This window comes from Periplaneta americana, chromosome 1, assembly GCF_040183065.1.
Source record: "Periplaneta americana isolate PAMFEO1 chromosome 1, P.americana_PAMFEO1_priV1, whole genome shotgun sequence".
NCBI classification, from domain to species: Eukaryota; Metazoa; Arthropoda; class Insecta; order Blattodea; family Blattidae; genus Periplaneta; species Periplaneta americana.
This window is the reverse complement of record NC_091117.1, coordinates 121325086-121348757: the sequence shown is the minus strand read 5'-3', so window position 1 is coordinate 121348757 and position 23672 is coordinate 121325086. Positions and strand designations below refer to the sequence as shown.

The following is a 23672-nucleotide window of genomic DNA, read 5'->3' as shown; positions in this document are numbered from 1 at the left end:
TCCATGAATTCAAAAAGTAGGTCCTAATAGCTTTCAATTCGAATACCCGCGAAATTAAGAAGATTTAATTTTAATTTCATTGGGTTATTTTACGACGCTGTATCAACATCTAGGTTATTTAGCGTCTCAATGAAATGAAAGTGATAATGTCGGTGAAATGAGTCCGGGGTCCAGCACCGAAGTTACTCAGCATTTGCTCGTATTGTGTTGAGGGAAAACTCCGGAAAAACCTAAACCAGGTAACTTGCCCCAACCGGGATTCGAACCCGGGCCACCTGGTTTCGCGGCCAGACGCGCTGACCGTTACTCCACAGGTGTCGACGAAATTAAGAAGATAATACACAAGAAATTACATTTACGACACGAATAACAGGTAGGATTAAATACGTCAAGAGTAAAATAATGCGAGAATGATTGAAAACGAATTCTTTATTAAGGGCAAATTCAGATCAATAAACAAGTCACAGCATCTCAAATGTTCATTCTTTCCATGTATTCACAATACAATCAAAAATATAAAAATATTTACATACAATTTCATAACAAAGACATAACTAACAAAAGAAAAAAATCAATCAGAACCACCAACATGCATTGTCGTCATTAAAAGATTGAGAATGAATGTCTTTTTATACCTGATTTCAAAGACCGTAGATAGCATTATTCTTCACTGCTGCTATCACTACCTGGAACAGATTCCTCGCTGGTGCTGGCATCTCCACTGCTCTTGCTACTGTCTCCACTCTCGCTATTCTTGGGACAGTTGTTTTGTCCGGGCCTGTCGCAAGTGTCACATTGCGTGTTCCATACGAGGTTAGAAGGACAGGCTTTACAGTAGGCTACTCCGTTACTGCAGTGGTAGAAGTAATGTTTATCTGGATGGGGGAAGAAAACGGACAGGGCGGGATCTTTGGATGGGCATTTGGGAGGGTTGTTGTCTTCTGGGCATTCGTTACTTTCACTGCTGCTGCTGTCACTGCCTGGAACGGATTCCTCGCTGGTGCCGTCGTCTCCACTGCTTTTACTACTGTCCCCACTCTCACTGCTCTTTTCTGGTGGTGGTGGGGGTGGGGCTGGTTCACTTTCGCTGCTGCTGCTGTCACTTCCTGGAACAGATTCCTCGCTGGTGCTGGCATCACCACTGCTCTTGCTGCTGTCTCCACTCTCACTGCTCTTTAGACAGTTATTTTGTCCAGGCCAGTCGCATGTATCACAATTGGTGTTCCATTCAAGATTTGAAGGACAGACTTTACAGTAGGCTACTCCATTACTGCAGTGGTAGAAGTAGTGTTTGTCTGGATGGGGAAAGAAAACAGACAGGGCAGGATCTTTGGATGGGCATTTGGGAGGGTTGCTGTCTTTTGGGCATTCGTTACTTTCACTGCTGCTGCTGTCACTGCCTGGAACAGATTCCTCGCTGGTGCTGGCGTCTCCACTGCTCTTACTGCTGTCTCCACTCTCACTGCTCTTTGGGCAGTTGTTTTGTCCGGGCCAGTCACATGTATCACAATTCGTGTTCCATTCAAGATTTGAAGGACAGACTTTACAGTAGGCTACTCCGTTGCTGCAGTGGTAGAAGTAGTGTTTATCTGGATGGGGAAAGAAAACAGACAGGGCAGGATCTTTGGATGGGCATTTGGGAGGGTTGCTGTCTTTTGGGCATTCGTTACTTTCACTGCTGCTGCTGTCACTGCCTGGAACGGATTCCTCGCTGGTGCCGTCGTCTCCACTGCTTTTACTACTGTCCCCACTTTCGCTGCTCTTTTCTGGTGGTGGTGGGGGTGGGGCTGGTTCACTTTCGCTGCTGCTACTGTCACTTCCTGGAACAGATTCCTCGCTGGTGCTGGCATCACCACTGCTCTTGCTGCTGTCTCCACTCTCACTGCTCTTTGGACAATTATTTTGTCCAGGCCAGTCGCATGTATCACAATTGGTGTTCCATTCAAGATTTGAAGGACAGACTTTACAGTAGGCTACTCCATTACTGCAGTGGTAGAAATAATGTTTATCTGGATGGGGAAAGAAAACAGATAGGGCGGGATCTTTGGATGGGCATTTGGGAGGGTTGCTGTCTTCTGGGCATTCGTTACTTTCACTGCTGCTGCTGTCACTACCTGGGACGGATTCCTCACTGGTACTGGCATCTCCACTGCTCTTACTGCTGTCTCCACTCCCACTGTCCTTCTCTGGGGGTGGTGGTGGTGGTGCTTGTTCACTTTCGCTGCTGCTACTATCACTTCCTGGAACAGATTCCTCGCTGGTACTTGCATCTCCACTGCTTTTACTGCTGTCTCCACTCTCACTGCTCTTTGGGCAGTTGTTTTGTCCGGGCCAATCGCAAGTGTCACATTGCGTGTTCCATTCAAGATTGGAAGGACAGACTTTGCAGTAAGCTACTCCGTTACTGCAGTGGTAGAAGTAGTGTTTGTCGGGGTGAGGGAAGAAAACAGATAGGGCGGGATCTTTTGATGGACATTTGGGAGGGTTGCTGTCTTCTGGGCATTCGCTGCTTTCACTGCTACTGCTGTCACTGCCTGCTACAGATTCCTCACTAGTGCTGGCATCTCCACTGCTCTTGCTAGAATCTCCACTCTCACTTCCATCGCCACTACCACCGCGATCCAACACACAATTAGCATTGTTTGGCCAATCACAGGTGTTAGCTTCGGCATGCCAATGAAGACCAGCCGCACAGTGCATTAGGACTCCTTTTCCCTGAACGCATTGGTAGTAGGCATTGCAGTCTGCTGAATCAGCGTAGAAGGCAACACCTCCGGCACAGCCTGAAGATTTCAGCTCAGGCGTGGGATGCGTTGAAGCCACGACAGTGAATAACAGAAGCAGCCCCAGTTGTGTGATTACTGTAATTCCAAAATTATATGGTAAGTATAAAACCGTCCCTGCTGCAGTTTCTGCTTTGTGTTCTGTTAGAACTACCTTCCAATTCACTTCCATGAATTACTTGACAAGACTTCTTAATTTTTGTGAATATAATGGGTATATAAGTGAAGGTGGAGGAAGAATAAAATGGAAGATAACTATATGAATGAAGAGTATAGATATAGTTCTAACTTGAAAGCTAGATAAATTTACTTCATACAATATTGAATGAGACTATTTGTCAGAAGCAAGAAGCTAAACAGATCTCAGAATAATTCTGAAATATATTTCGAAAAACAAAAAAAATGTCGGAATACAAAGTCTTTCTCGATTGCTGTTGCTAGTTTTATGGAATGAACTTAAATTTTTTATCTAAAAATTTGTGAAGGATGTGAGTGTTTACATTGACATCTATAATTAGAAAACTCTGTTATTCTGAGCACTTAAATCATTAAAACATGGGTATTTGCAATCACTTCTTTCAAATGAAATATACTAAGCTGTTCAATTGTTGAGCATCGTGGACAAAATTAAGACAGTGTATTATTAAATATTCATTGCTATAAATTTAAAGACGTCAGTATGCTTATAATACAATATATAATTCCTAAAGGTGAATATTTCAAAGCTAAACAAAAATGTTATAAACTGATTATATTGTACCGTGCGAAAAGTGTTTTTAACACTGACTTTCAACTGACTGCGCTGACTGCCATTTGTTCTCCATCAGATGTCACAAGCAGTAATCGCAACGATCAATAAAGTGTGCAAAGAATAATTGTAGACCTGATTTAAAAGTGACTGCTTTGCTTAAGAAATGTACGCAAATGAAACAAATTAATCCTCTTCAACAACCATTTTTGGTGCCTACCAACTGGGTCCCGCGGCATACCAAAATGGTCTCTGGTCCCGGTTACTCTTGTACTTATACCAACTGGATACTTGGGTGCGATTGTATTGTATTATTCAGGAGTGTCAAACAATTAAAGTCTATTGTGTATACTACTGTATACTAGCAGACCAAAATGATTTTTTTATTTGGAATATAAAAATTGCACATCACTAATATCTGATTTATATTACATGTAATTGAATTGAAAGCATTTAAAATATCCAGAAATAAAACATTAAAATTTAAAATATCAAAATTGAACAACAGTCCTTATGAACATCACTGACATATTAAAGTTGAACAGGCTGAAATTTGTATGATAGTTTTTTTTAATATAGAACAGATATGTTTTCTGTCATTAATTAGTGCATTTTTTTATCTATATATCGCTATTTCTTTCAAAATACTTTTTCTTCCGGGATGCTTCACGAGAAATATTAATTTTGAAATATAGACTACTTCGGCTTGTATTTCCTTCATTGCAGTTACTAATAATAATTAAAATATATTTTGAGGGTGATGATAAAACTTTGAGTTCAAGTCCGAATGGAATGCCTCACAATTATTTGTTGTTCTTATTGCACTTGAGAAAAACTCTACCCAGTCTATCCAAACGGGGGGAGGAAAATCACAATCGGGAGAAATAGTGTATACTTTGTAAACACATATTTTGTGACAGCTTGGACTCGAGGTTTTTGGAATTAAATAGAATTTAAAATGTCGGTGAAAACATCGTTAATATGGATGTGTTCAAGAATGGCAAATCAAAAAAATAGCTTTAAGACGTTGCTATCTTATAATATTTTCGCTTGTATTCTATAATGTAACCACAACTATTGCAATTTTAAATCAAGTTTGAAGTAAGTTAAACCTGCAACTTTTTATATTGTCATTTGGCCAAACTTGAAAAATTGTATTATGAATAGGATTTTCGAAAACTGTATAAAATATAAGAGAGCACAACGCCACTCCCAGTTTAACACATTAATATATCACAGCCTCAAATTCTTCGAAGTGCCATAGGCAGTACTGTGGTCATTATGGAGTTCGTGGAACCCTTGGAATCTAGTTAGTATGTGTTGTGTCTTGGACCACTCGGTATGTTTACATCTTACCCCTAGTAAGTTCCAACCATTATTTGGGTTCCAGTTGGTACGCAGCCACTATTTTATAACTATATTAAACATTTTACAATTAAATTAAATTATAAAATAAGAGTGGAAAACTGGGTTTGAACCAGAGACCTCACGATGTTCAGTCCAATGAGAGCTATAATACCTCTTCTTGGTTTGTAATGTATTAAAAGTCTACTACATTGAGCACAGTGGAGAAGTCATGAGAATATTGTCTCTACACCAGCATGAACGAACCCCTGTCTAAAATAATAGGATCCACATATTAATAATTATGTTATTTTGTTCATAGGGGTGCTACACTACTCACAAAATAAAATGTTATTTTTAATACTTGTTTCGTAAACAACTATTTTCGTGTGAAATAATGATCATTCTATAGTCGCCATACTTTTATAGTTATACGTAATGAGTCATATTTTAAAACAGAAGTTAATAAAACCTCTATCGTGTACAAACTGCACGATATAACTATCTAATGCTTATTTCAGGTATCAAATCAAATACGAGTAAAACTTAAATTGAGACATTCCTTTAGCCAGAAATTGGTAACTGATCGTGTGGCTCATGTCTTAGGAAAGTGGCAGCTTATGATGCCATCCTCCCAGATTACTTCTGAAGCAGGAATTAGGAGAGGGAGAGACCGATTTATTAGCGAAGTGATATCTCCATATTTTTATTACATGTATTCGCGGGGATGTTCTGGCGACTTCGTTAGAATTAGCTTCCCACACAGGTGTTTCGTCACTTGTCAGCATCGGACAGATTTAGGGCCACCTTGTGCGTGATTGTATATAGACACTCGGCGATGCGTAAAAGCCGAAGTTGGACTGGACCCGTGGGAAAGTAATTGCAAGCTTGGGTTTTCCAAAGAACGGGTATTCTTGAGAGATATACAAACTAATTAGAGGTTATGGGAAATCCAAAGTTTAAATTTAGAGATGACGTATTTCGCGCCCAATAAGGAGAGATCTTGGTTTAGCTTATGAGGTCACTTTGGACCAATAGAGAATAGATTTTAGGCCGGTTAAGTGACGTAGTTTTTAACCAATAGGATAGTTAGTTTTAGCATAGGATAGGTTTTTATAAATAAGGGTGACGGGGAGCGGAGACAAGGACAACATCTCATCGTGTCGGCGGCCCTACATACAGGGCACAATCACTACTCCTTTTCGTGTCGACGGCCCTACATACAGGGCAGAATAACTACTTCGTTTCGTGTCGACAGGATAATTACTTTTCTTCGTGTAGACGGCGCGACATCTTTTTTTCGTGTCGGCGGCCCAACTTAATAGTCTTTCTTCTGGCGAAGACTCGATAGATAGAACTTTGTCATCAGCGAGACCACTCGTCAACGTTTAGGAGCTTCGATCATAGTGTACTGGACAGAGTATTGAATTTATAGTATCGGATAGAGCTTATTCAGAGCCGCCATAGAGTCGATACAGAAGTGCGACCAACGATTGAATTATAAGTCAGCCGGAAATACATACTCTAGGGTTTACCAAGTGAATACGACAATAAACGTATAGTTTTGGAGTTTACACTGCCTTTTATAAGTAGCCGGCTTGGTACTATTCCCGACATCATCCTACACCACAACCGTACCTCGGCTACCCTGAGTGAATCTCACGCAACACCGCACCCACCCTCAAATGGTCTCCAACGTGGGGCCTCAATAACGACCACTTCACCCACAAATGGCGCTTTCCAACGTGGGGCTCGAAGGAAGACAGCTGTTCCAGTGACCGGCCCCGGGTGCGAACACAGCACCAAACAACGCGGAGGACCGGACGGAGCAGTTCAGCCCTGCATAGCCGAGGAACGACGCTGGAAGGCGGGAACAGAACCAAGCCATCGCGATATCACGACAACACCAGAGAAGGCAACACGGAGACCACCAGAGAAGGCAACTCGGAGAGGCAGTGGCAAGTATGAAGGGAGGACGTATAAATGTGTGTATATATGTATGATATTTTGGGGGAATAATTATAAAGTGTATATGTTTCAATTTCCGGTGTGATATTTTGGGTATATATATGTGTATTTTTTTTGTGTGTGATATTTTGGGGGAAAGAGTGAAATAAGTGTATTGCGTAATTTGTTGGAAGTGAGTAGAGTGCAAATACAGGCCTAGTTAGATTATTGGGAAAGCGAGCGTAGGATAGATGACAGAGTAGCATATAGATGATACTACGTAGCCATAGGAGTAAAGTAGTGAGGAAAATACGAGAAAGACGAGGAAATAGAAACAAGGGAACCATGGAGCAAAGGAAGGACGAGGAAATTATGGAAATCAGGGAGGAGGTCGAGAATAACACAGGACAGGAAATAGAGGGAGAGCGAACAGTGGAAAAGCAACAGAGTAGAGAAAGTGGCAAAGGGGAAATGACGCTAGAGCAGTTGTGGGAGCAAATGAGACACTTCATGGAAAACAATTCAAGGGAAAGTAAAGAACAAATAAAGCAAACGGAAAATAAATTAGACAACAATTCAAGGGAAAGTAAAGAACAAATAAAGCAAATGGAAAATAAATTAGACAACAATTCAAGGGAAAGTAGAGAACAAATAAAACAAATGGAAAATAGATTGGGGGAAAGTTCGAGAGAGATTAGAGATCATATTGCAAAATTAGCGGAGAGAGGAAACAAGATGGAGGACAAAATAGAGAAACTAGAGGGGAAATTAGCCGAGAATGGGATCGGAATGGAGAACCAATTGAAGATAGCTATGGATAGGATGTCAGAAAGTATGAAGGATTTAGAAGTTAGAGTTAGAGATAGCGCTACTAGAGAGAATAGCGATCTAAAATCAGCTGTTGAGGAAACGATTGGAAAAGGTTCGGGAAATTCAGAATTCGGTCGAAGAGAAAATAGGTGAGATGGATCAGGAAGTGGACGGTCTCAAGCGAGCCATAAAGAATAAAGAAAGGGCGGATAACGAATGTTTGGAAGAATTAAGAAGTAAACTAAACTCAATAAACGACGTACTAAATGGGGGTAGTCCCGCAAATTTAAGCGGACATAGCAGCTCGGACCGTGCAGTTTCTAGACAAGAGGGCACAAGTGAGATTCCGGCATCAGGTAGTAACATAAATGCGAGACATGTCAACAATAGTGTTGGTGAGGAATGTCAGACCTCACGGGATGACGTGCGTAGTGAGTTAATAAATGTAAACGACAAGGCATATTTAGGCCGTCCTCAGTACCCCACTCACATTTTGAATGAGATTGGTTACCCTATTTTTGATGAGGTTGAATTTTCAAACCCACATAATTACATAAGTGAGCTAGAAACATACTTCAGAGTAAGAGGGGTGCCGGATGACCTAAAAATGACTGTTGTACGAAAGAGCCTAAAGAGCCGACCACTCAACTGGGCGCTAGTGGCCCTAGGGGATAATGTCACTTATGAGGAATTCAGAGAAAAATTTTCGGAGAGATACTGGGGACAAAGACAACAACAAAGAATTAGGAAGGAAATTAATCAGAGCAGGTTTGACGCGGGAAGAGGCGTCTCCATGATAGATTATTTTCTTGAACTGGTTAAGAAAGGGAAAAGCCTCAATCCGCCAATACCGGATTCAGAGCTGATCCAAACTGTGATTTCGCAGTATCCAGAGAACATAGATATAATCTGATTGTAGCAGGGCCCCGAGACTTCGGGGAAACAATAGATCTATTGACTGCGCTGGACGGTTCGGACGCCACGCACTATGAATGTAGTGGCCAGGCAGATTATGAACATGGCAAACGAAAGGGTTCAAGCCCCACCGACCAGAAAGCGGGGAAGGGGGCAAGTACGGCCTTTTCATCCCCAAGGACAGAAGCCCAAAATCAGAGTAGCTGGGGTTGTGACAGGAGCCCCAACAATGTATATAGTCGATACCATAATGGTCAGAACGGAGGGAATAGTCCCAACAGGGTGAGAAGGAGTGACCCGCCCTTTGGGGGCCCTTACAATAATATTAGGAATAACCAGAGCAATCATAACAGGATGAGAAACGATAGAGGAGGTGTTGGTCCCGTGCGTAGGGTTAACCACATACGATGGTACACGGGAAGACAAGAAAATGAAAATAATAGGCTTAGAACCCAACCACACTGGCTTAGGAACAGAAATTACAGACAGGGATTCTGGCAGCCTAATTTTAGCAGGGGACAGCAAAATCGAGGTGATTGGAGGAGACAGGAGCAGGAGAGAGATAGACGAGACGTCCTACAAGAAATGGCCTCGCAAGGGTGCAATAGGCCACCTACACAGTGTAACGTGGGACAAAGTAGGAATAGAGACATGAACGGACGTCAGCAAAGTCCGGTCAGAGTGAATATGGGCCGGGAGCCTATAAATAGTAGAAATAGAGACGAGATAGCAGTGGAACCGACTGCATCACACTCGGGAAACTGCTAGACAGAAGTCTCAAGGGTTCGGAGATTTCTGTAGCTAAGTGCAGTAAGCCACTATCAAAAGAATCCACCAACGCGGTAAGCGTAAAGAGACAGAGCGAGATTACTAACCCCGAGTTAGAAAATAATGGGACCTATGTATTGCCTTATATAGATGCTAAAATATTTGGGATAAAATGTTGTGTGTTGTTGGACTCGGGCTCCACAAATAACGTATGCAGCTTGGAATTTTTTCAAAAGGTTAGGGATTCAGGAATAAAACTGCAAACGTTACCCATATGTTCACTGTACTGTGCGGGCGCCCTAAGCAAGAAGAAGGAAAAGGTAAAATATCAAGTGTGGTTCGAGTTAGAGTGCGGAGACGTGAAATTAAATGCTATTTTTCTTGTGATACAAAGGTTGACTACCGACATCATTATTGGAGAAGAAAGCTTCTATGAATGGCACGCGCTATTAGATTTCAGGGAAAATAGACTAGGGGTTACGGCAGGTAACGGCAGTGTAGGCCATGTCCCATTCAGTAGGGATAGCTCTAGACCAGAGATAGACGAGAGAACCGCGGAAGAGATAGGATTACAGGAAGAGTTATTTTTCGTAGAGCATCTCAAAATTTGTAAGAATGTAATTATAGAGATTAATCCGTGGGAAGGTAACGAGGTAACTAGGGGTGTGTGTCAAGTAGACTGCGGAGAATGCGAGTTGTGTATCGGCGAATTAGTCCAGGCGAGACAAATAGGACGTAATCTCATTAGCGGTAGGGCCCGATATTGTAATGAGATTTCGCCGGGCGATCTTAGGCAGGTAGTCGCGTCTAACAATAGGAGGGCAGATACTGTCGAAATAGTGAGAGATAAAGTTAACCAGGCACACGGCCTGAGTGAGAGTGAAAGAAAACGCTTAATGGATCTTGTAGGAAGCCATTTAAATGTCTTTTCAGACGCGCCGGGTCTGTGTAAAGTGTATACACACAAAATTAAGGTGGTAGGAATGGAGGAATTTCGGCATAAATGTAGACCCATCCCCCTATCTTTAAGGGATCAGGCAGACGAAGTCATAAATGATATGTTAAAAGATGGAGTTATAGATGTATCAGACTCGCCTTACGTAAATGCATTGTGCTGGGTTAGGAAGCCCAATGGAAGCTTAAGAGTAACGATCGATGCCCGACACGTTAACTCGTTTTCAGTTAAAGATAATTTCAGGACGGAGTCAGTGGACACTTTGTTAGGCCGTATCAGTGATTGTTCTATATTCACTAGTTTGGACTTGACCAGTTCGTATTGGCAGATTCCGCTGGACGAGGTCTCGAGAAAATTCACAGCGTTCCTACATAACGGGAAAGTTTATCAGTATACCCGATGCCCATTCGGCATCGCGAGTTCTGGATCTGCGCTACTAAGGGCACTTGATATAATTTTTGGTGATTCAACGAAAGGTTTTCTGGCACAGTACATTGACGATTTTCTTATATATGGCAATAATGTTGATAGGCATATTAGAGATATTGATTTTGTACTCACTAAATTGAGAGAGGCTGGTATGACGGTCAAGCTAGGGAAAACAGCATTTTTTAAAGTTGAGACAGTTTTCCTGGGTTACGTAATTTCGTCTGACGGAATTAGACCGGACAAAGAGAGAATTCAGAGCATTGCGAGGATCCCGCCGCCGCGGAACCGGAAACAGGTTCGTAGATATCTAGGTATCCTACAATACCAGAATCGGTTTCTCGTCAATTATGCTAAGCATGTAGCCCCACTCAGAGCATTGTTGAAGAAGGATACGCCCTTCAGGTGGGGGTCGGCAGAGCAGGAAGCATTCGATCGAACGAAACTGCTTTTCGCCGACTCAATTCTGCTGGAAAGGCCTAACGACAGCCTACCTTTTCAGATTTATACTGATGCGTCTTCATATGGATATGGAGCAATTCTATGTCAGACAGATGAAGATAATAAGCGACATGTGATTGCCACAGCTTCTAGGGGACTGTCGCGTACCGAAAGCAACGCATCAATCACGGAACTAGAGATTTCTGCTGTGTACTTCGCACTACAGAAGTTCCGTCAGTATATCTTTAATAGGCAGATCATCATATTTACTGACCATGTGAGCCTAGCGTTTCTGAGTAGATGCAAATTGACGAACTCTAGAATATCTAGATATGTGCACGAAATTTTGGCTCATGATGTGACGATTAGACATATTCCGGGGGCAGACAATATCTTTGGTGATTGTCTCTCTCGTTTGAATTCCAAATCGGGGCTACCGGAAACTATCACCGCCCCCGCGTACGAAATTGCCGTGATGAAAATTGATTCCACGAGGAATGGAGCTCTGACGGGAAAATTTCGGAGAATTGCAGATTTGCAGCAGGAGGATTCCACGATAAGGGCCTTAATGGACAAAGCTAGAGAAATCTCACAGGTGAAAGATGAAGTGTATGGATTGCGCTCTGGTATCTTGTATAAATTGCATGGTAGGGATATCCAGAAGTGGAAGATATACATACCTGCGAGTATGGAGAATGAACTCATAAATAACTTTCACCTATCTATGTGTCACTCTGGGAGTGATAGGATTATTTTAACTATGTCAGAATCATTTTATATTAAGCAAATGTCAAAGAAGGTTAGAAGGGTAATATCTCGTTGCGAGGTCTGCCAGAGGGCGAAACCTCTAAATGTAAGGTATGACAATGTACCACAGATCATTATTAGGGGTAAAAAGAATGAACTTGTAGCAGTGGACGAACACGGTCCAATGCCCACATCGTCCTTCGGACACAGGTACATATTTGTTACGTACGATGTATTTACAAAGTTTGTAAAGATTTACCCTTTAAGAAATATCTCTAGCAAGTTGTGTGCTGATAAGCTGGTTAGAGACTACATACCGACTTACGGCCCGGTAACAGCGGTGCTCAGTGACAATGTGTCGGTACACAAATCGAAAGTGTTTTGCAAAAGGCTGGAAGATGCGGGTGTGAAGCTGTACAATTGCTCCGCATACTTTCCCAGCGGTAATCCCTGCGAAAGAGCGCTTAGGGATATATCATTGTATCTCCGTATTCTGTGTCACCGAAACCATAAGGACTGGTTTAGGCAATGTGAGGTGATTGAGAGAGTCATGAACCACTCTATCAATCCAACGACCGGAATAGCTCCGATCAGACTTATGTTAGGGATCGATCCCAATACGGAGACCATACTTTCGAATTGGTAGAAAGGGGAAAAAGTAAACCTGTTGGAAGGTACCACAAGCAACTCTTGCGGCCTTTCAAACAGGAGAGGCAGGAGGCAGGAATGAGAAAGAGTAAGGATAGTTAGTCTCACGCGTACAGCCAGGTGACCGTGTACAGCGCGGCTGGTACAACCAAGCACGCAGAGTGTGTAATTGATCAATGAATAAATAAATGTAAATATGTGAATGAATGGTATTGTACATATGTAAATGTGAATATAAATTGTACATTGTTGTGCTTATTGTGTGAGAGTTGTGTACATAGAAAGGCTTGTGAAGATATATGTAATATTTATTGTAATTGTTTGTAGTGACATTGTAATCTGATTGTATTGTAAATAATGTATCACCGGCTGACCGCTAAGGGGAACTATGAGGCTAGTTATAGGCAGAAAGCGGGGACATCTCATAACATTGGAAACTCTTTCGGGAATTTCCAGTGTTATGTAGATGGGCATTTGAAGCAGGAATTAGGAGAGGGAGAGACCGATTTATTAGCGAAGTGATATCTCCATATTTTTATTACATGTATTCGCGGGGATGTTCTGGCGACTTCGTTAGAATTAGCTTCCCACACAGGTGTTTCGTCACTTGTCAGCATCGGACAGATTTAGGGCCACCTTGTGCGTGATTGTATATAGACACTCGGCGATGCGTAAAAGCCGAAGTTGGACTGGACCCGTGGGAAAGTAATTGCAAGCTTGGGTTTTCCAAAGAACGGGTATTCTTGAGAGATATACAAACTAATTAGAGGTTATGGGAAATCCAAAGTTTAAATTTAGAGATGACGTATTTCGCGCCCAATAAGGAGAGATCTTGGTTTAGCTTATGAGGTCACTTTGGACCAATAGAGAATAGATTTTAGGCCGGTTAAGTGACGTAGTTTTTAACCAATAGGATAGTTAGTTTTAGCATAGGATAGGTTTTTATAAATAAGGGTGACGGGGAGCGGAGACAAGGACAACATCTCATCGTGTCGGCGGCCCTACATACAGGGCACAATCACTACTCCTTTTCGTGTCGACGGCCCTACATACAGGGCAGAATAACTACTTCGTTTCGTGTCGACAGGATAATTACTTTTCTTCGTGTAGACGGCGCGACATCTTTTTTTCGTGTCGGCGGCCCAACTTAATAGTCTTTCTTCTGGCGAAGACTCGATAGATAGAACTTTGTCATCAGCGAGACCACTCGTCAACGTTTAGGAGCTTCGATCATAGTGTACTGGACAGAGTATTGAATTTATAGTATCGGATAGAGCTTATTCAGAGCCGCCATAGAGTCGATACAGAAGTGCGACCAACGATTGAATTATAAGTCAGCCGGAAATACATACTCTAGGGTTTACCAAGTGAATACGACAATAAACGTATAGTTTTGGAGTTTACACTGCCTTTTATAAGTAGCCGGCTTGGTACTATTCCCGACATCATCCTACACCACAACCGTACCTCGGCTACCCTGAGTGAATCTCACGCAACACCGAGACGCACCCACCCTCAAATGGTCTCCAACGTGGGGCCTCAATAACGACCACTTCACCCACACTTCTCAATAGGATGTTGAATGTGTCTGTTGTATGAAGATATGTTTTTGAATAACGTAAGTCTGCAATGACGTTACCATTTAATTTACATCGTGGTCTGCCACAGAATTTCTTACCTTCCACGAAATTAATTTCTTAAAAATCTTCAACTACGTATATTTGGAAATGAATGTTACAGGGATCCTACCTCAAGATTAGAGTTCTTAATCTTCTCAGGAAGTTGCAGAATTAGAATAACACAAAAGAAATTCGTATCTGCAGAAGAAAAATAATTATTTACGAGTATGGAATGGAATAACCAAGACAAAAACGGCTTGATTATCGTTTGTTATATATAAAATCAGTATGTTAAATAAATCAATACTAATTATGTGGTAACAGGAATCGTGAAATCTTCATTCTTTCGTAAATGAAATTTTGTTTGCATATTTATATAAACATGAATTTAAAAGGCTTCGAAATACCTCCACACATAATAAAGGTAACATAGCTATATCCACACAGAGGAAAGCAACATTGACTACTTGGTAGACGTTTTGAAGGTTCACAATAGTTTGAAAGGACGAGTTAGCATTCCTATAATACAAATTATTATTACATTGTCATTATTGAGCAAGATGAAAATTACATTCTCTATTCAACAACACTATTACTACCTATTATCTAATAGAGAAAATACCCTTAATATCCTAATCCAGATTCTTCAAAGGCTAAGTGGCATGACTATTAGTACAGTAGCAACTGCTTATACAGTATTTGAGTAATGATTTAGATCCGTAGATTTTTCTTACCGGACATCTCGACGTGTTCAGCTCCCTTGAATGATGAAATGTTTGCAGTAAGCCTGGTGATGAGTGCCTGACATCCTGCATCCCTTACTGCTGTTATATACTATTTCCCTTGTTTGCACTTTGGTCTAAGGTATGTGTGGGAATTCATTCACACATTGAGGATCAGGAATTATCCAGTGCAGGTTGTCAATCACTGTCATGAATGATAGAGATTACAATAAAATTGTTGATACCTCGTTTCCTGTTATCAGAGGATTCTACGTATGGTTCGTTACCCTGCTTTACTTAATGTTGCGTTCACAGTTCAGAATCTTTCTTGTGGTCATGAAACCCTAGTCATGCATAAGAGTTCGAATAGTTTTGTTAGGGAAGATTCTGTGCATTGCATTGTTCATTGATTCATTAAAAATGCTTGTCAAATGGAGATCATATTATACACTGGAAAACTAAGATGCATAAAAGGACGACGACGACGACGACGATGCATCTCATTCACTGTATTGTTAAATCTCGATGCGATTAATAGTTTTTCTATGTATCTGGTATCTCTAACTCTAGTGGTGATATTCTTCTCAGCGATGTTGAACGGTTAACAGCATTTTCATGTTTCAACTGAGATTGAATTGAAAATCGGATATTGAAAGTACGTCAATATCGCACTCTTTCTACGGTATGTTTATTAATTATATTAAATCCGCCTGTTTACCCCACGTTCACATGCATCAGCAGAAGTGAACGATTATCCAACCAGAACCGAGGTGTCGTGTGGTTAGCACGATGATCTCTGGTTATTATATCTGGTTTCCATAACCGTATTTCGCTACCTATTGTAACTCTTCAAATTCATTACGGTGCTGGATGGACATCGTTCCATAAACTGGCTGAAATCTTATAAGAAAAAAATTCCTTCTCCATGAAGACTCGAACCAGCGGGCATTCCGCATCGCGAGTTGTAGGCATGATGACTTACATCATGACTCTACGGGGCGTGGCACTTACTAATGGTACGGTCCACAGAACTTTACTATTTCTTTCACTAAATCCTAATTAATTCCTATGTAAGTTTACAAAACTTTTCAAAAAGTTATTCATTGTAATCGCTAAATCCTAATTAATTCCTAGCTTATACAACTTTACAAAACTTTTCAGAAAGTTATTTTTTGTTATCGCTAAATCTTAATTAATTCCTAGCCTATATAAATTCACAAAACTTTTCAGAAAGCTATTCATTGATATCGCTAAATCCTAATTAAGTCCTAGCTTATACATGTTAAGAAAACTTTTCAGAAAGTTATTTATTGTTATCGCTATATCTTAATTAAGTCCTAGCCTATATAAATTCACAAAACTTTTCAGAAAGTTATTTATTGATAGCGCTGAATCCCAATCAATTCCTAGCCTTTACAAATTTACAGAAACATTTAGAAAGTTATTTATTATCGCTAAATCCTAATTAATTCTTAGCCTTTACAAATTTACAAAACTTTTCAGAAAGTTATTTATTGTTATCGTCAATCCTAATGAATTAATAGCCTACACAAATTTACAAAACATTTCATAAATTCACTTATTTTTATAGCTAAATCGTCATTAATTCCTAGCCTATACAGGTTTACAAAACTTTTAAGGAAGTTATTTATTGTTATCCATATATCCTGATTAATTTCTAGCCTACATAAGTTTACAAAACTTTTTATAAAATTATTTATTGTCATCGCTAAATCCTAATGAATTCCTAACCTACACAAGTTTACAAAACTTTTCAAAAAGTAATTTATTGTTATTGCTCAATCCTAATTAATTTCTAGGCTATACAAGTTTACAAAACTTTTTAGAAAGTCATTTATTGTTATCGCTAAATTATAATTAATTTCTAGTCTATATAAGTTTACAAAACATTTCAGAAAGTTATTTATTGTCATCGCTAAATCCTAATGAATTCCTAGCCTACACAAGTTTACAAAACTTTTCCGAAAGTCATTTATTGTTATTGCTCAATCCTAATTGATTTCTAGGCTATAAGGGTTTTCACAACTTTTTAGAAAGTCATTTATTGTTATCGCTAAATCCTAATTAATTTCTAGCCTACACAAGTTTACACATGTTTTTAGAAAGTCATTTTATTGTTATCGCTAAATTCTAATTAATTTCTAGCCTATACAAGTTTGCACAACTTTTTAGAAAGTCATTTTATTGTTATCGCTAAATCCTAATTAATATCTAGCTATACCAGTTTACACAACTTTTTAGAAAGCCATTTATTGTTGTCGCTAAATTCTAATTAATTTCTAGCCTATACAAATTTACACAACTTCTTAGAAAGCCATTTTTTTGTTATCGCTAAATCCTAATTAATTCCTAGCCTATACAAGTTTACACAACTTTTTAGAAAGTCGTTTTATTGTTATCGCTAAATTCTAATTAATTTCTAGCCTATACAAGTTTGCACAACTTTTCAGAAAGTCATTTAATGTTGTCGCTAAATTCTAATTAATATCTAGCCTATACCAGTTTACACAACATTTTAGAAAGCCATTTATTGTTGTCGCTAAATTCTAATTGATTTCTAGCCTATACAAGTTTACACAACATTTTAGAAAGCCATTTATTGTTGTCGCTAAATTCTAATTAATTTCTACCCTATACAAGTTTACACAACTTTTTAGAAAGTCATTTTTTCGTTATCGCTAAATCCTAATTAATTCCTAGCCTATATAAATTTACAAAACTTCCAGAGAGTTATTTATTGTTATCACTAAATCCTAATTAATTCCTATACTTTAAAAGTTTACGCAACTTTTCAGATTGTCATTTACTGTTGTCGCTAAATCCTAATTAATTTCTAGCCTATACAAGTTTACACAACTTTTCAGATTGTCATTTACTGTTATCGCTAAATCCTGATTAATTTCTAGCCTATACAAGTTTACACAACTTTTTAGAAAGTCATTTATTGTTATCGCGAAATCTTATTTAATTTCTAGCCTATAAAAGTTTACAATACTTTCCAGAAAGTTATTATTTTTACATTTGTAGCAAAATTACTGAATGCGGTGAAATTTTAATAATAGAAAGGAATACTGAAGAAGTTTTTTTTTAATGTTGGTCACATCCTTACAATTCGTAACTCTGTGTTAGTGGTGATAGTAGCATCGTAGCAATTATTGGCATCACTAACATCTGATTATTGGGGGAGACACTCGGTTTTCCTCCAGATCCTTATCTCAGAGACCCGACAGTCATCTTCATCAGACCTGCGTACCTTTTTGGCTCTGCATTACAATTAATTGAAATCATAATATACCAGTAAGTATTTTTCAGCTCTGATTTATTTTTACTTGTCATCATTTCAGGATTTTCTTTAGTTCACTTAAACTAGGATTCGGAATTAGTTTTACAATAAAGATAATTGATAACTAACTTTCTATGTATTACTTTAGTACCTGTTATTTATTTGGAATGAATCGCTAAAATTGTTATACTGCATCAATTATTTCGTTGTTAACTTGTTTGTACAATAGTAACATTTTCCTGTGCATTAGTCCCAAACAATTCTGAACTCATTTTTCCTTGCGTCATTCTTGAAATAAAAATGTTTGCAATCTTTTGCTGTAAATCTCATTCAGTACTTATCTGTAGATGTGACACACTGCTACATGATTGAGCCTTTTTCTTTTTTTTTTTTTTGCGTCAAAGGTTGATCGAAAGGAAGTCTTGAGTCTGCGTAGTGCAATGAAGCTCTTTCAGCTTCACAGCTGGACAATGGTTATGTCAGTAAAAGCCGACAAGATTTTCTACATTTCTGAATATACACCTAACCCCTTTTTTGTCATTGACTTTAAAGCTTCTCTAGCATCACTTTAGCAGGAAATCTTGTTCTTTTGTTAGAACAACTGTATCTCCACTTTTAAATATGCTGTGTCCAGGATAAGGTGCTATCACATCAGAATTTTTCCTTTTCATCACGATATTTTTCAGCAGAACTTGTTTCTTTCCACCACGGTGAGTAAGAACTCGATTTTGAAGTCACACCACAACTGTATCTATCACTTCAAAATATTCTTGTTGACAGTAATCTTCATATTATGATTGATATGCATGTGATTCAGGCTGTTCTATCAAATTTGCTTTCTCATTACAATCTTTTAAAATATATTGAATCTTTTCATTAGGTCTAAATCCGTTTAAACCATCAACAATAGTTTCAACATATTTAATGAAACCTAACATAGTATTTTTCTTCCCCTGGAAAGACTTGTTGAAGAGTTCAAGGACATCAATTATCTATTCCCTCATTAACAAACCAAGATATATTACTCAGTTTTTAAGCACACTGACTAGATTATGTCTTGCTCCTTGGTAACGTTCTTCTGATAGTTTACTCAATGTTTTAAAGACCAAATAATTTTTTTTTTTTCAAAATATTTTCTATTTGTGACTTTCGGTAGATCCATTTTGTGGGAGAGAGTGGTTTGATCCAGGCAATATTTTCATTTGATTGTTGAATTGCTTTCTCATGGATATGGGTGAATACAGATTTAACTTTCGTGTTGAAAAATAAGATTCCCAGCTGATTGGGCTATTCCATAGCATTTTTTTTTACTGTTCTAGATTAATTACAACTCTCCTTCATGATCAAGTTATAGCAATGAGTACCACAATGCACATAACAAGCAAAGGTTGTTTGTCAATTATGATAGACTGAACACCTTTATCTAACCTAGTCATGTTTTCAACCCGACCACAAGCCCGTCATCCAAAATTTGCCAGTTGTAGTCTAATGAGAACATCTTAAATGAATGATGCTATGGCTTCACTAATGGTTCAAGCAGTTTGGCAAAATGTTATAAAACAAATTTGGGACGAACTACGCCCTTCAAATCACCTTTCCTCCAATTAAAAACGTACTTTCCATTTTTCTACTGAGTAAATTATTTCCCTCAGAACTATTTTTCGGAAAAGTATTGAGGTGGCGGACGTGCCCTCTTGCTACATTTCGCGGACCAATCTTCTTATTCCAGTTTCTAAATTTCGAAAGGTATTTTTTATAGATAAAATCATACACCCAGATCAGAACGATATGGCCATAATTCTGGACTATTCATTCTGTCATCAAACACTACGAAGAGTACCCAACTAAGCAGGCCCCTAATTTTTCGTGGTTTTGTTGGACCAGGTTCCTCTTAGTACAAGATTTTTCGCCCAACTTAACAGACTGCTTTGGTCGCAAGACTGTGTTATATTTCTGGTGCAATTTTGAAGGTGTTCTTCAGCGATGTGTCCCAGATCATAATTTTACGTCAACGAACGATATCTGCATGTAGTTTACACGTAGTCTACATGGGATCTTATTAGTTACTAAATTAAATTGTTAGCTTTCATCCATAACCATATGACCATATATATGGATAGGGACCAATGGCGGACTTATGTGAGGGCGGCAATGAACCTCCGGGTTTCTTAAAAGCCAGTACGTATATATATATATATATATATATATATATGTATATATATATATATATTATATATATATATTTATTTATTTATTTATTTATTTATTTATCTCTCTTAATAATCACTGTCCAATAATAATCAACTGTTTTTTTATATTATCTACAATTTTAAGTGCGTAATATACACGTAAAGGCATTGCTGATCTTTCAGAATAGAGGAATTTCTCATCTGTGAAGGAATACAGTATATTACACATTGAATTTATGCAGAAGATGACGGGCTTTCCTCTAACTATGAAGTCAAACTTGACAAATCTGGGTGATAATTTTGGGCATACTATAAAACTCTATTAGATTTATAATATTTTTCTTAATCAATGTCTAATATTGCTTCAGATTGAGGTTCTGGCTGATATGTACATCTATTATCAGGCAGTATATCTCACTTGACGATATGTGTCAGAGGAAGAATAATATTGTTTGAATGCATCTAAAGTCTGATTAGTATAATATGTAGTTAGTCAGCGATGTATGCAATGTAGGGGGAAAGAAACCGGCCACCCTACTCCATTATCTTCTGGCCTAGTTGCCTCATAAGTGGTGCCTTGTTGGTTTCACTTGTGAGTTCAAACCTTTCTTCGGACAGTTGACTAAACAACAATGTCTAATATTTCGTAATTCTGTCGAAATTTATGCTTAGTTAGACCTTCTTAAAGAAACTCTTGTAGTGTTTTTAAGTACTACCTTGAGAACAGGTTAAAATACTTGGGATGAAAATTACTCAGCAGTTAGCAAAAGAATACATATGGATATTCTTTTTTCTTCTTAAATCCTAGATTACTTCGAAACTTCTGAAATTTACTGGTAAGTTGGAGATTTAACCACAAATTCGTTACGTTTGCAAATAAATTGTCTGTTTCTTTCTTTCTTTTTTTTTATTGAATTTAAAATTCGGTGAAAAAGTTTAATGTTATCCTGAACTACTTCGATGAACATACTATGATATATTAATGCTTTAAATTATGGTTTTACTTCTCTTAATGTGTTGTCATTGCAATAAGCATTTCCGTAATATGTTTTCACAAGGCATTGAAACTAATCTCTTGAACACATCGCTTCCATTCTACTGCTTCCATACTTACCAAAGTCCCCACAAAATAAGTACGTTTAAATTCTGTCGATACAACTTTCAATTTTGTAATTCCGTTATCCGTACCATCTTTTATACATTACTACTGCCTCATATTTGAAGGGTTTTTCTGATTTTTTACAGACTAAAAATATCAGATATAACAGCATAAACAGTGTATTATACAGAGATTTTTTTCTTAGTAATGGATTTATTATTATTATTATTACTATTATTATTATTATTATTATTATTATTATTATTATTATTATTATTACAAAGCGGTTAAATTCCATACATTAACAAACGCTTGCAATATACCTAGATACAACATTGTTTTGTATCATTTATTACATTATTCTTCCAAATATCAATTAATAAGACAGATTTAAGGTGAACCTTTTCTTTACACATTATTTATATACGTATTTATTAAGTAAAGTGATTGCTAATGCTTTGCTGTCTGGTAGACCCTAAATGTAAACCTAGGCTACTACACAAGCAAAGCGGAAAGCACAATTTGTTAAATGATCAGATTAAACTGCACTAAAATAAAATAATAAGCCACTCAATTTGGAATCAAGTTTTTTTTTATCCATTCGCATGAAATTCTATAAGCAGAGCTATATAGCAAGTCAATCTTATTTCTCGTGTGCATTTCTGAGGAATATGATAACGTTGATGAGGATAATGAAATCACTGATTAAGCAGGTGAGGATTGCTCTGCTTGTCATGAAAGCTGTCAAAAGAATCAGCTGAAGATGAAAATAATGTCTTTACGTAAGCTACGAATAATAATTAATGTACTTGCTATTTTCACTTAAGTTCCTCATTCATCGAACAGCTGCCCTCGGTAGCGTAGTTGTATAGCGCTAGCGTTCTATGCTCGAGGTTGCGGGTTCGATACCGGCCGAGATCGATGGCATTTAAGTGTGTTTAAATGCGACAGGCTGATGTCAGTAGATTTACTGGCATGTAAAAGAACTGCGGGACAAAATTCCGACACATCGGCGACGCTGATATAACCTCTGCAGTTGCGAGCGTCGTTAAATAAACCATAATTTTGAATTTCATCGAACACGTAGGCTAGTCTATTACGCGTATTATTTCGTCCATTAATAAAAAGCCGTTATGATAATTGCCACAAATTCAAAACAACTACAAACCCCAATATACAATATAATGCAGTTTCTGTACAATTTGACGCCTATGGATAGTTCTTTTAATAATGAAGCGATACGCTTTTACCCGTAAGTGCATAACACTTCTTACCGCTGTGGCTTCAATCTGAAAGCTGTAGTATTTGAAATGTTTAATAAAGTGCAAGAATACATTGTAATAGTAAAAACAATGTCAAACATTTACTACAGCCTACACTAGTCTGATATAAGACAAATGATTATTTTTCTTTAGTTTCTCTTCATAGTATCACCAACTCAGATCGTTGATTTAAGTCGTGAATTACTGCTTTCGAAACTATTATATATATTACACTTACACAGTTCACACAGTTTGAATTGACTACGCATTGTTTAGATGTTGTCATATAGGCCTACTATTAATATTACGCGTAAACGCACTCACTATTTATTAACTTGGCCTTATTCCCGATGGGTGGGCCGTTATTGATAAACTGTAATGTTTTACTACTATCTTGCATAGGTATCAACAAAGATTAAATTTTCCTAAAATTAGAAAAACTAATTATTAACTAAATAAGATAAGAAGACAGGTTTTGAAAATAACATAGAATAACGTCAAGGTTTTAAAATAATAAAAAATTGATAATAATAGAGAATTAATGAAGTTATTAATGTATTCCGATAGCTATATTAATTAGTAAAGGTTCAGAAGATAATTTGACTTTATAAATTGGTTAACTACTATATTTTAAATTCAATAAGAATGCATTTATAATAAATGTATTAGTCATCATAATAGCAATGAATCGAAAATGAGCACATGCGATACAATGATGAAACTAAATTGAGGATGATTATGTAAGCAACTTGGCAAGTTTGTGTTCAAACAGGTACGCGGTAGTCTTCATATAAGTTACGCAAACGTTTCTGCTGACAAGAAAATATTGCAAGAAATAAAGATTAACCTACATATGGAATGTACCGATTCAGCTATTTCAGGTTCATGACTTACAGTATGTCGACATCTGCTCATCTATTTGAAATAATAAGTTATTATGTAAAA

General features: G+C 38.0%; 1 protein-coding gene across 1 annotated transcript; it reads right to left on the bottom strand.

The window, feature by feature from the left end:
- Positions 1-410: 410 nt before the first annotated feature.
- LOC138700090 (dentin sialophosphoprotein-like) lies at positions 411-14963 on the bottom strand. Its single transcript, XM_069826416.1, has 2 exons — positions 14886-14963; positions 411-2861 (listed from the first exon to the last, which is right to left on the bottom strand). Exons 1-2 carry the CDS (start codon positions 14890-14892, stop codon positions 661-663), a joined length of 2208 nt encoding a protein of 735 aa, XP_069682517.1. The 5' UTR covers positions 14893-14963; the 3' UTR covers positions 411-660.
- Positions 14964-23672: the final 8709 nt, after the last annotated feature.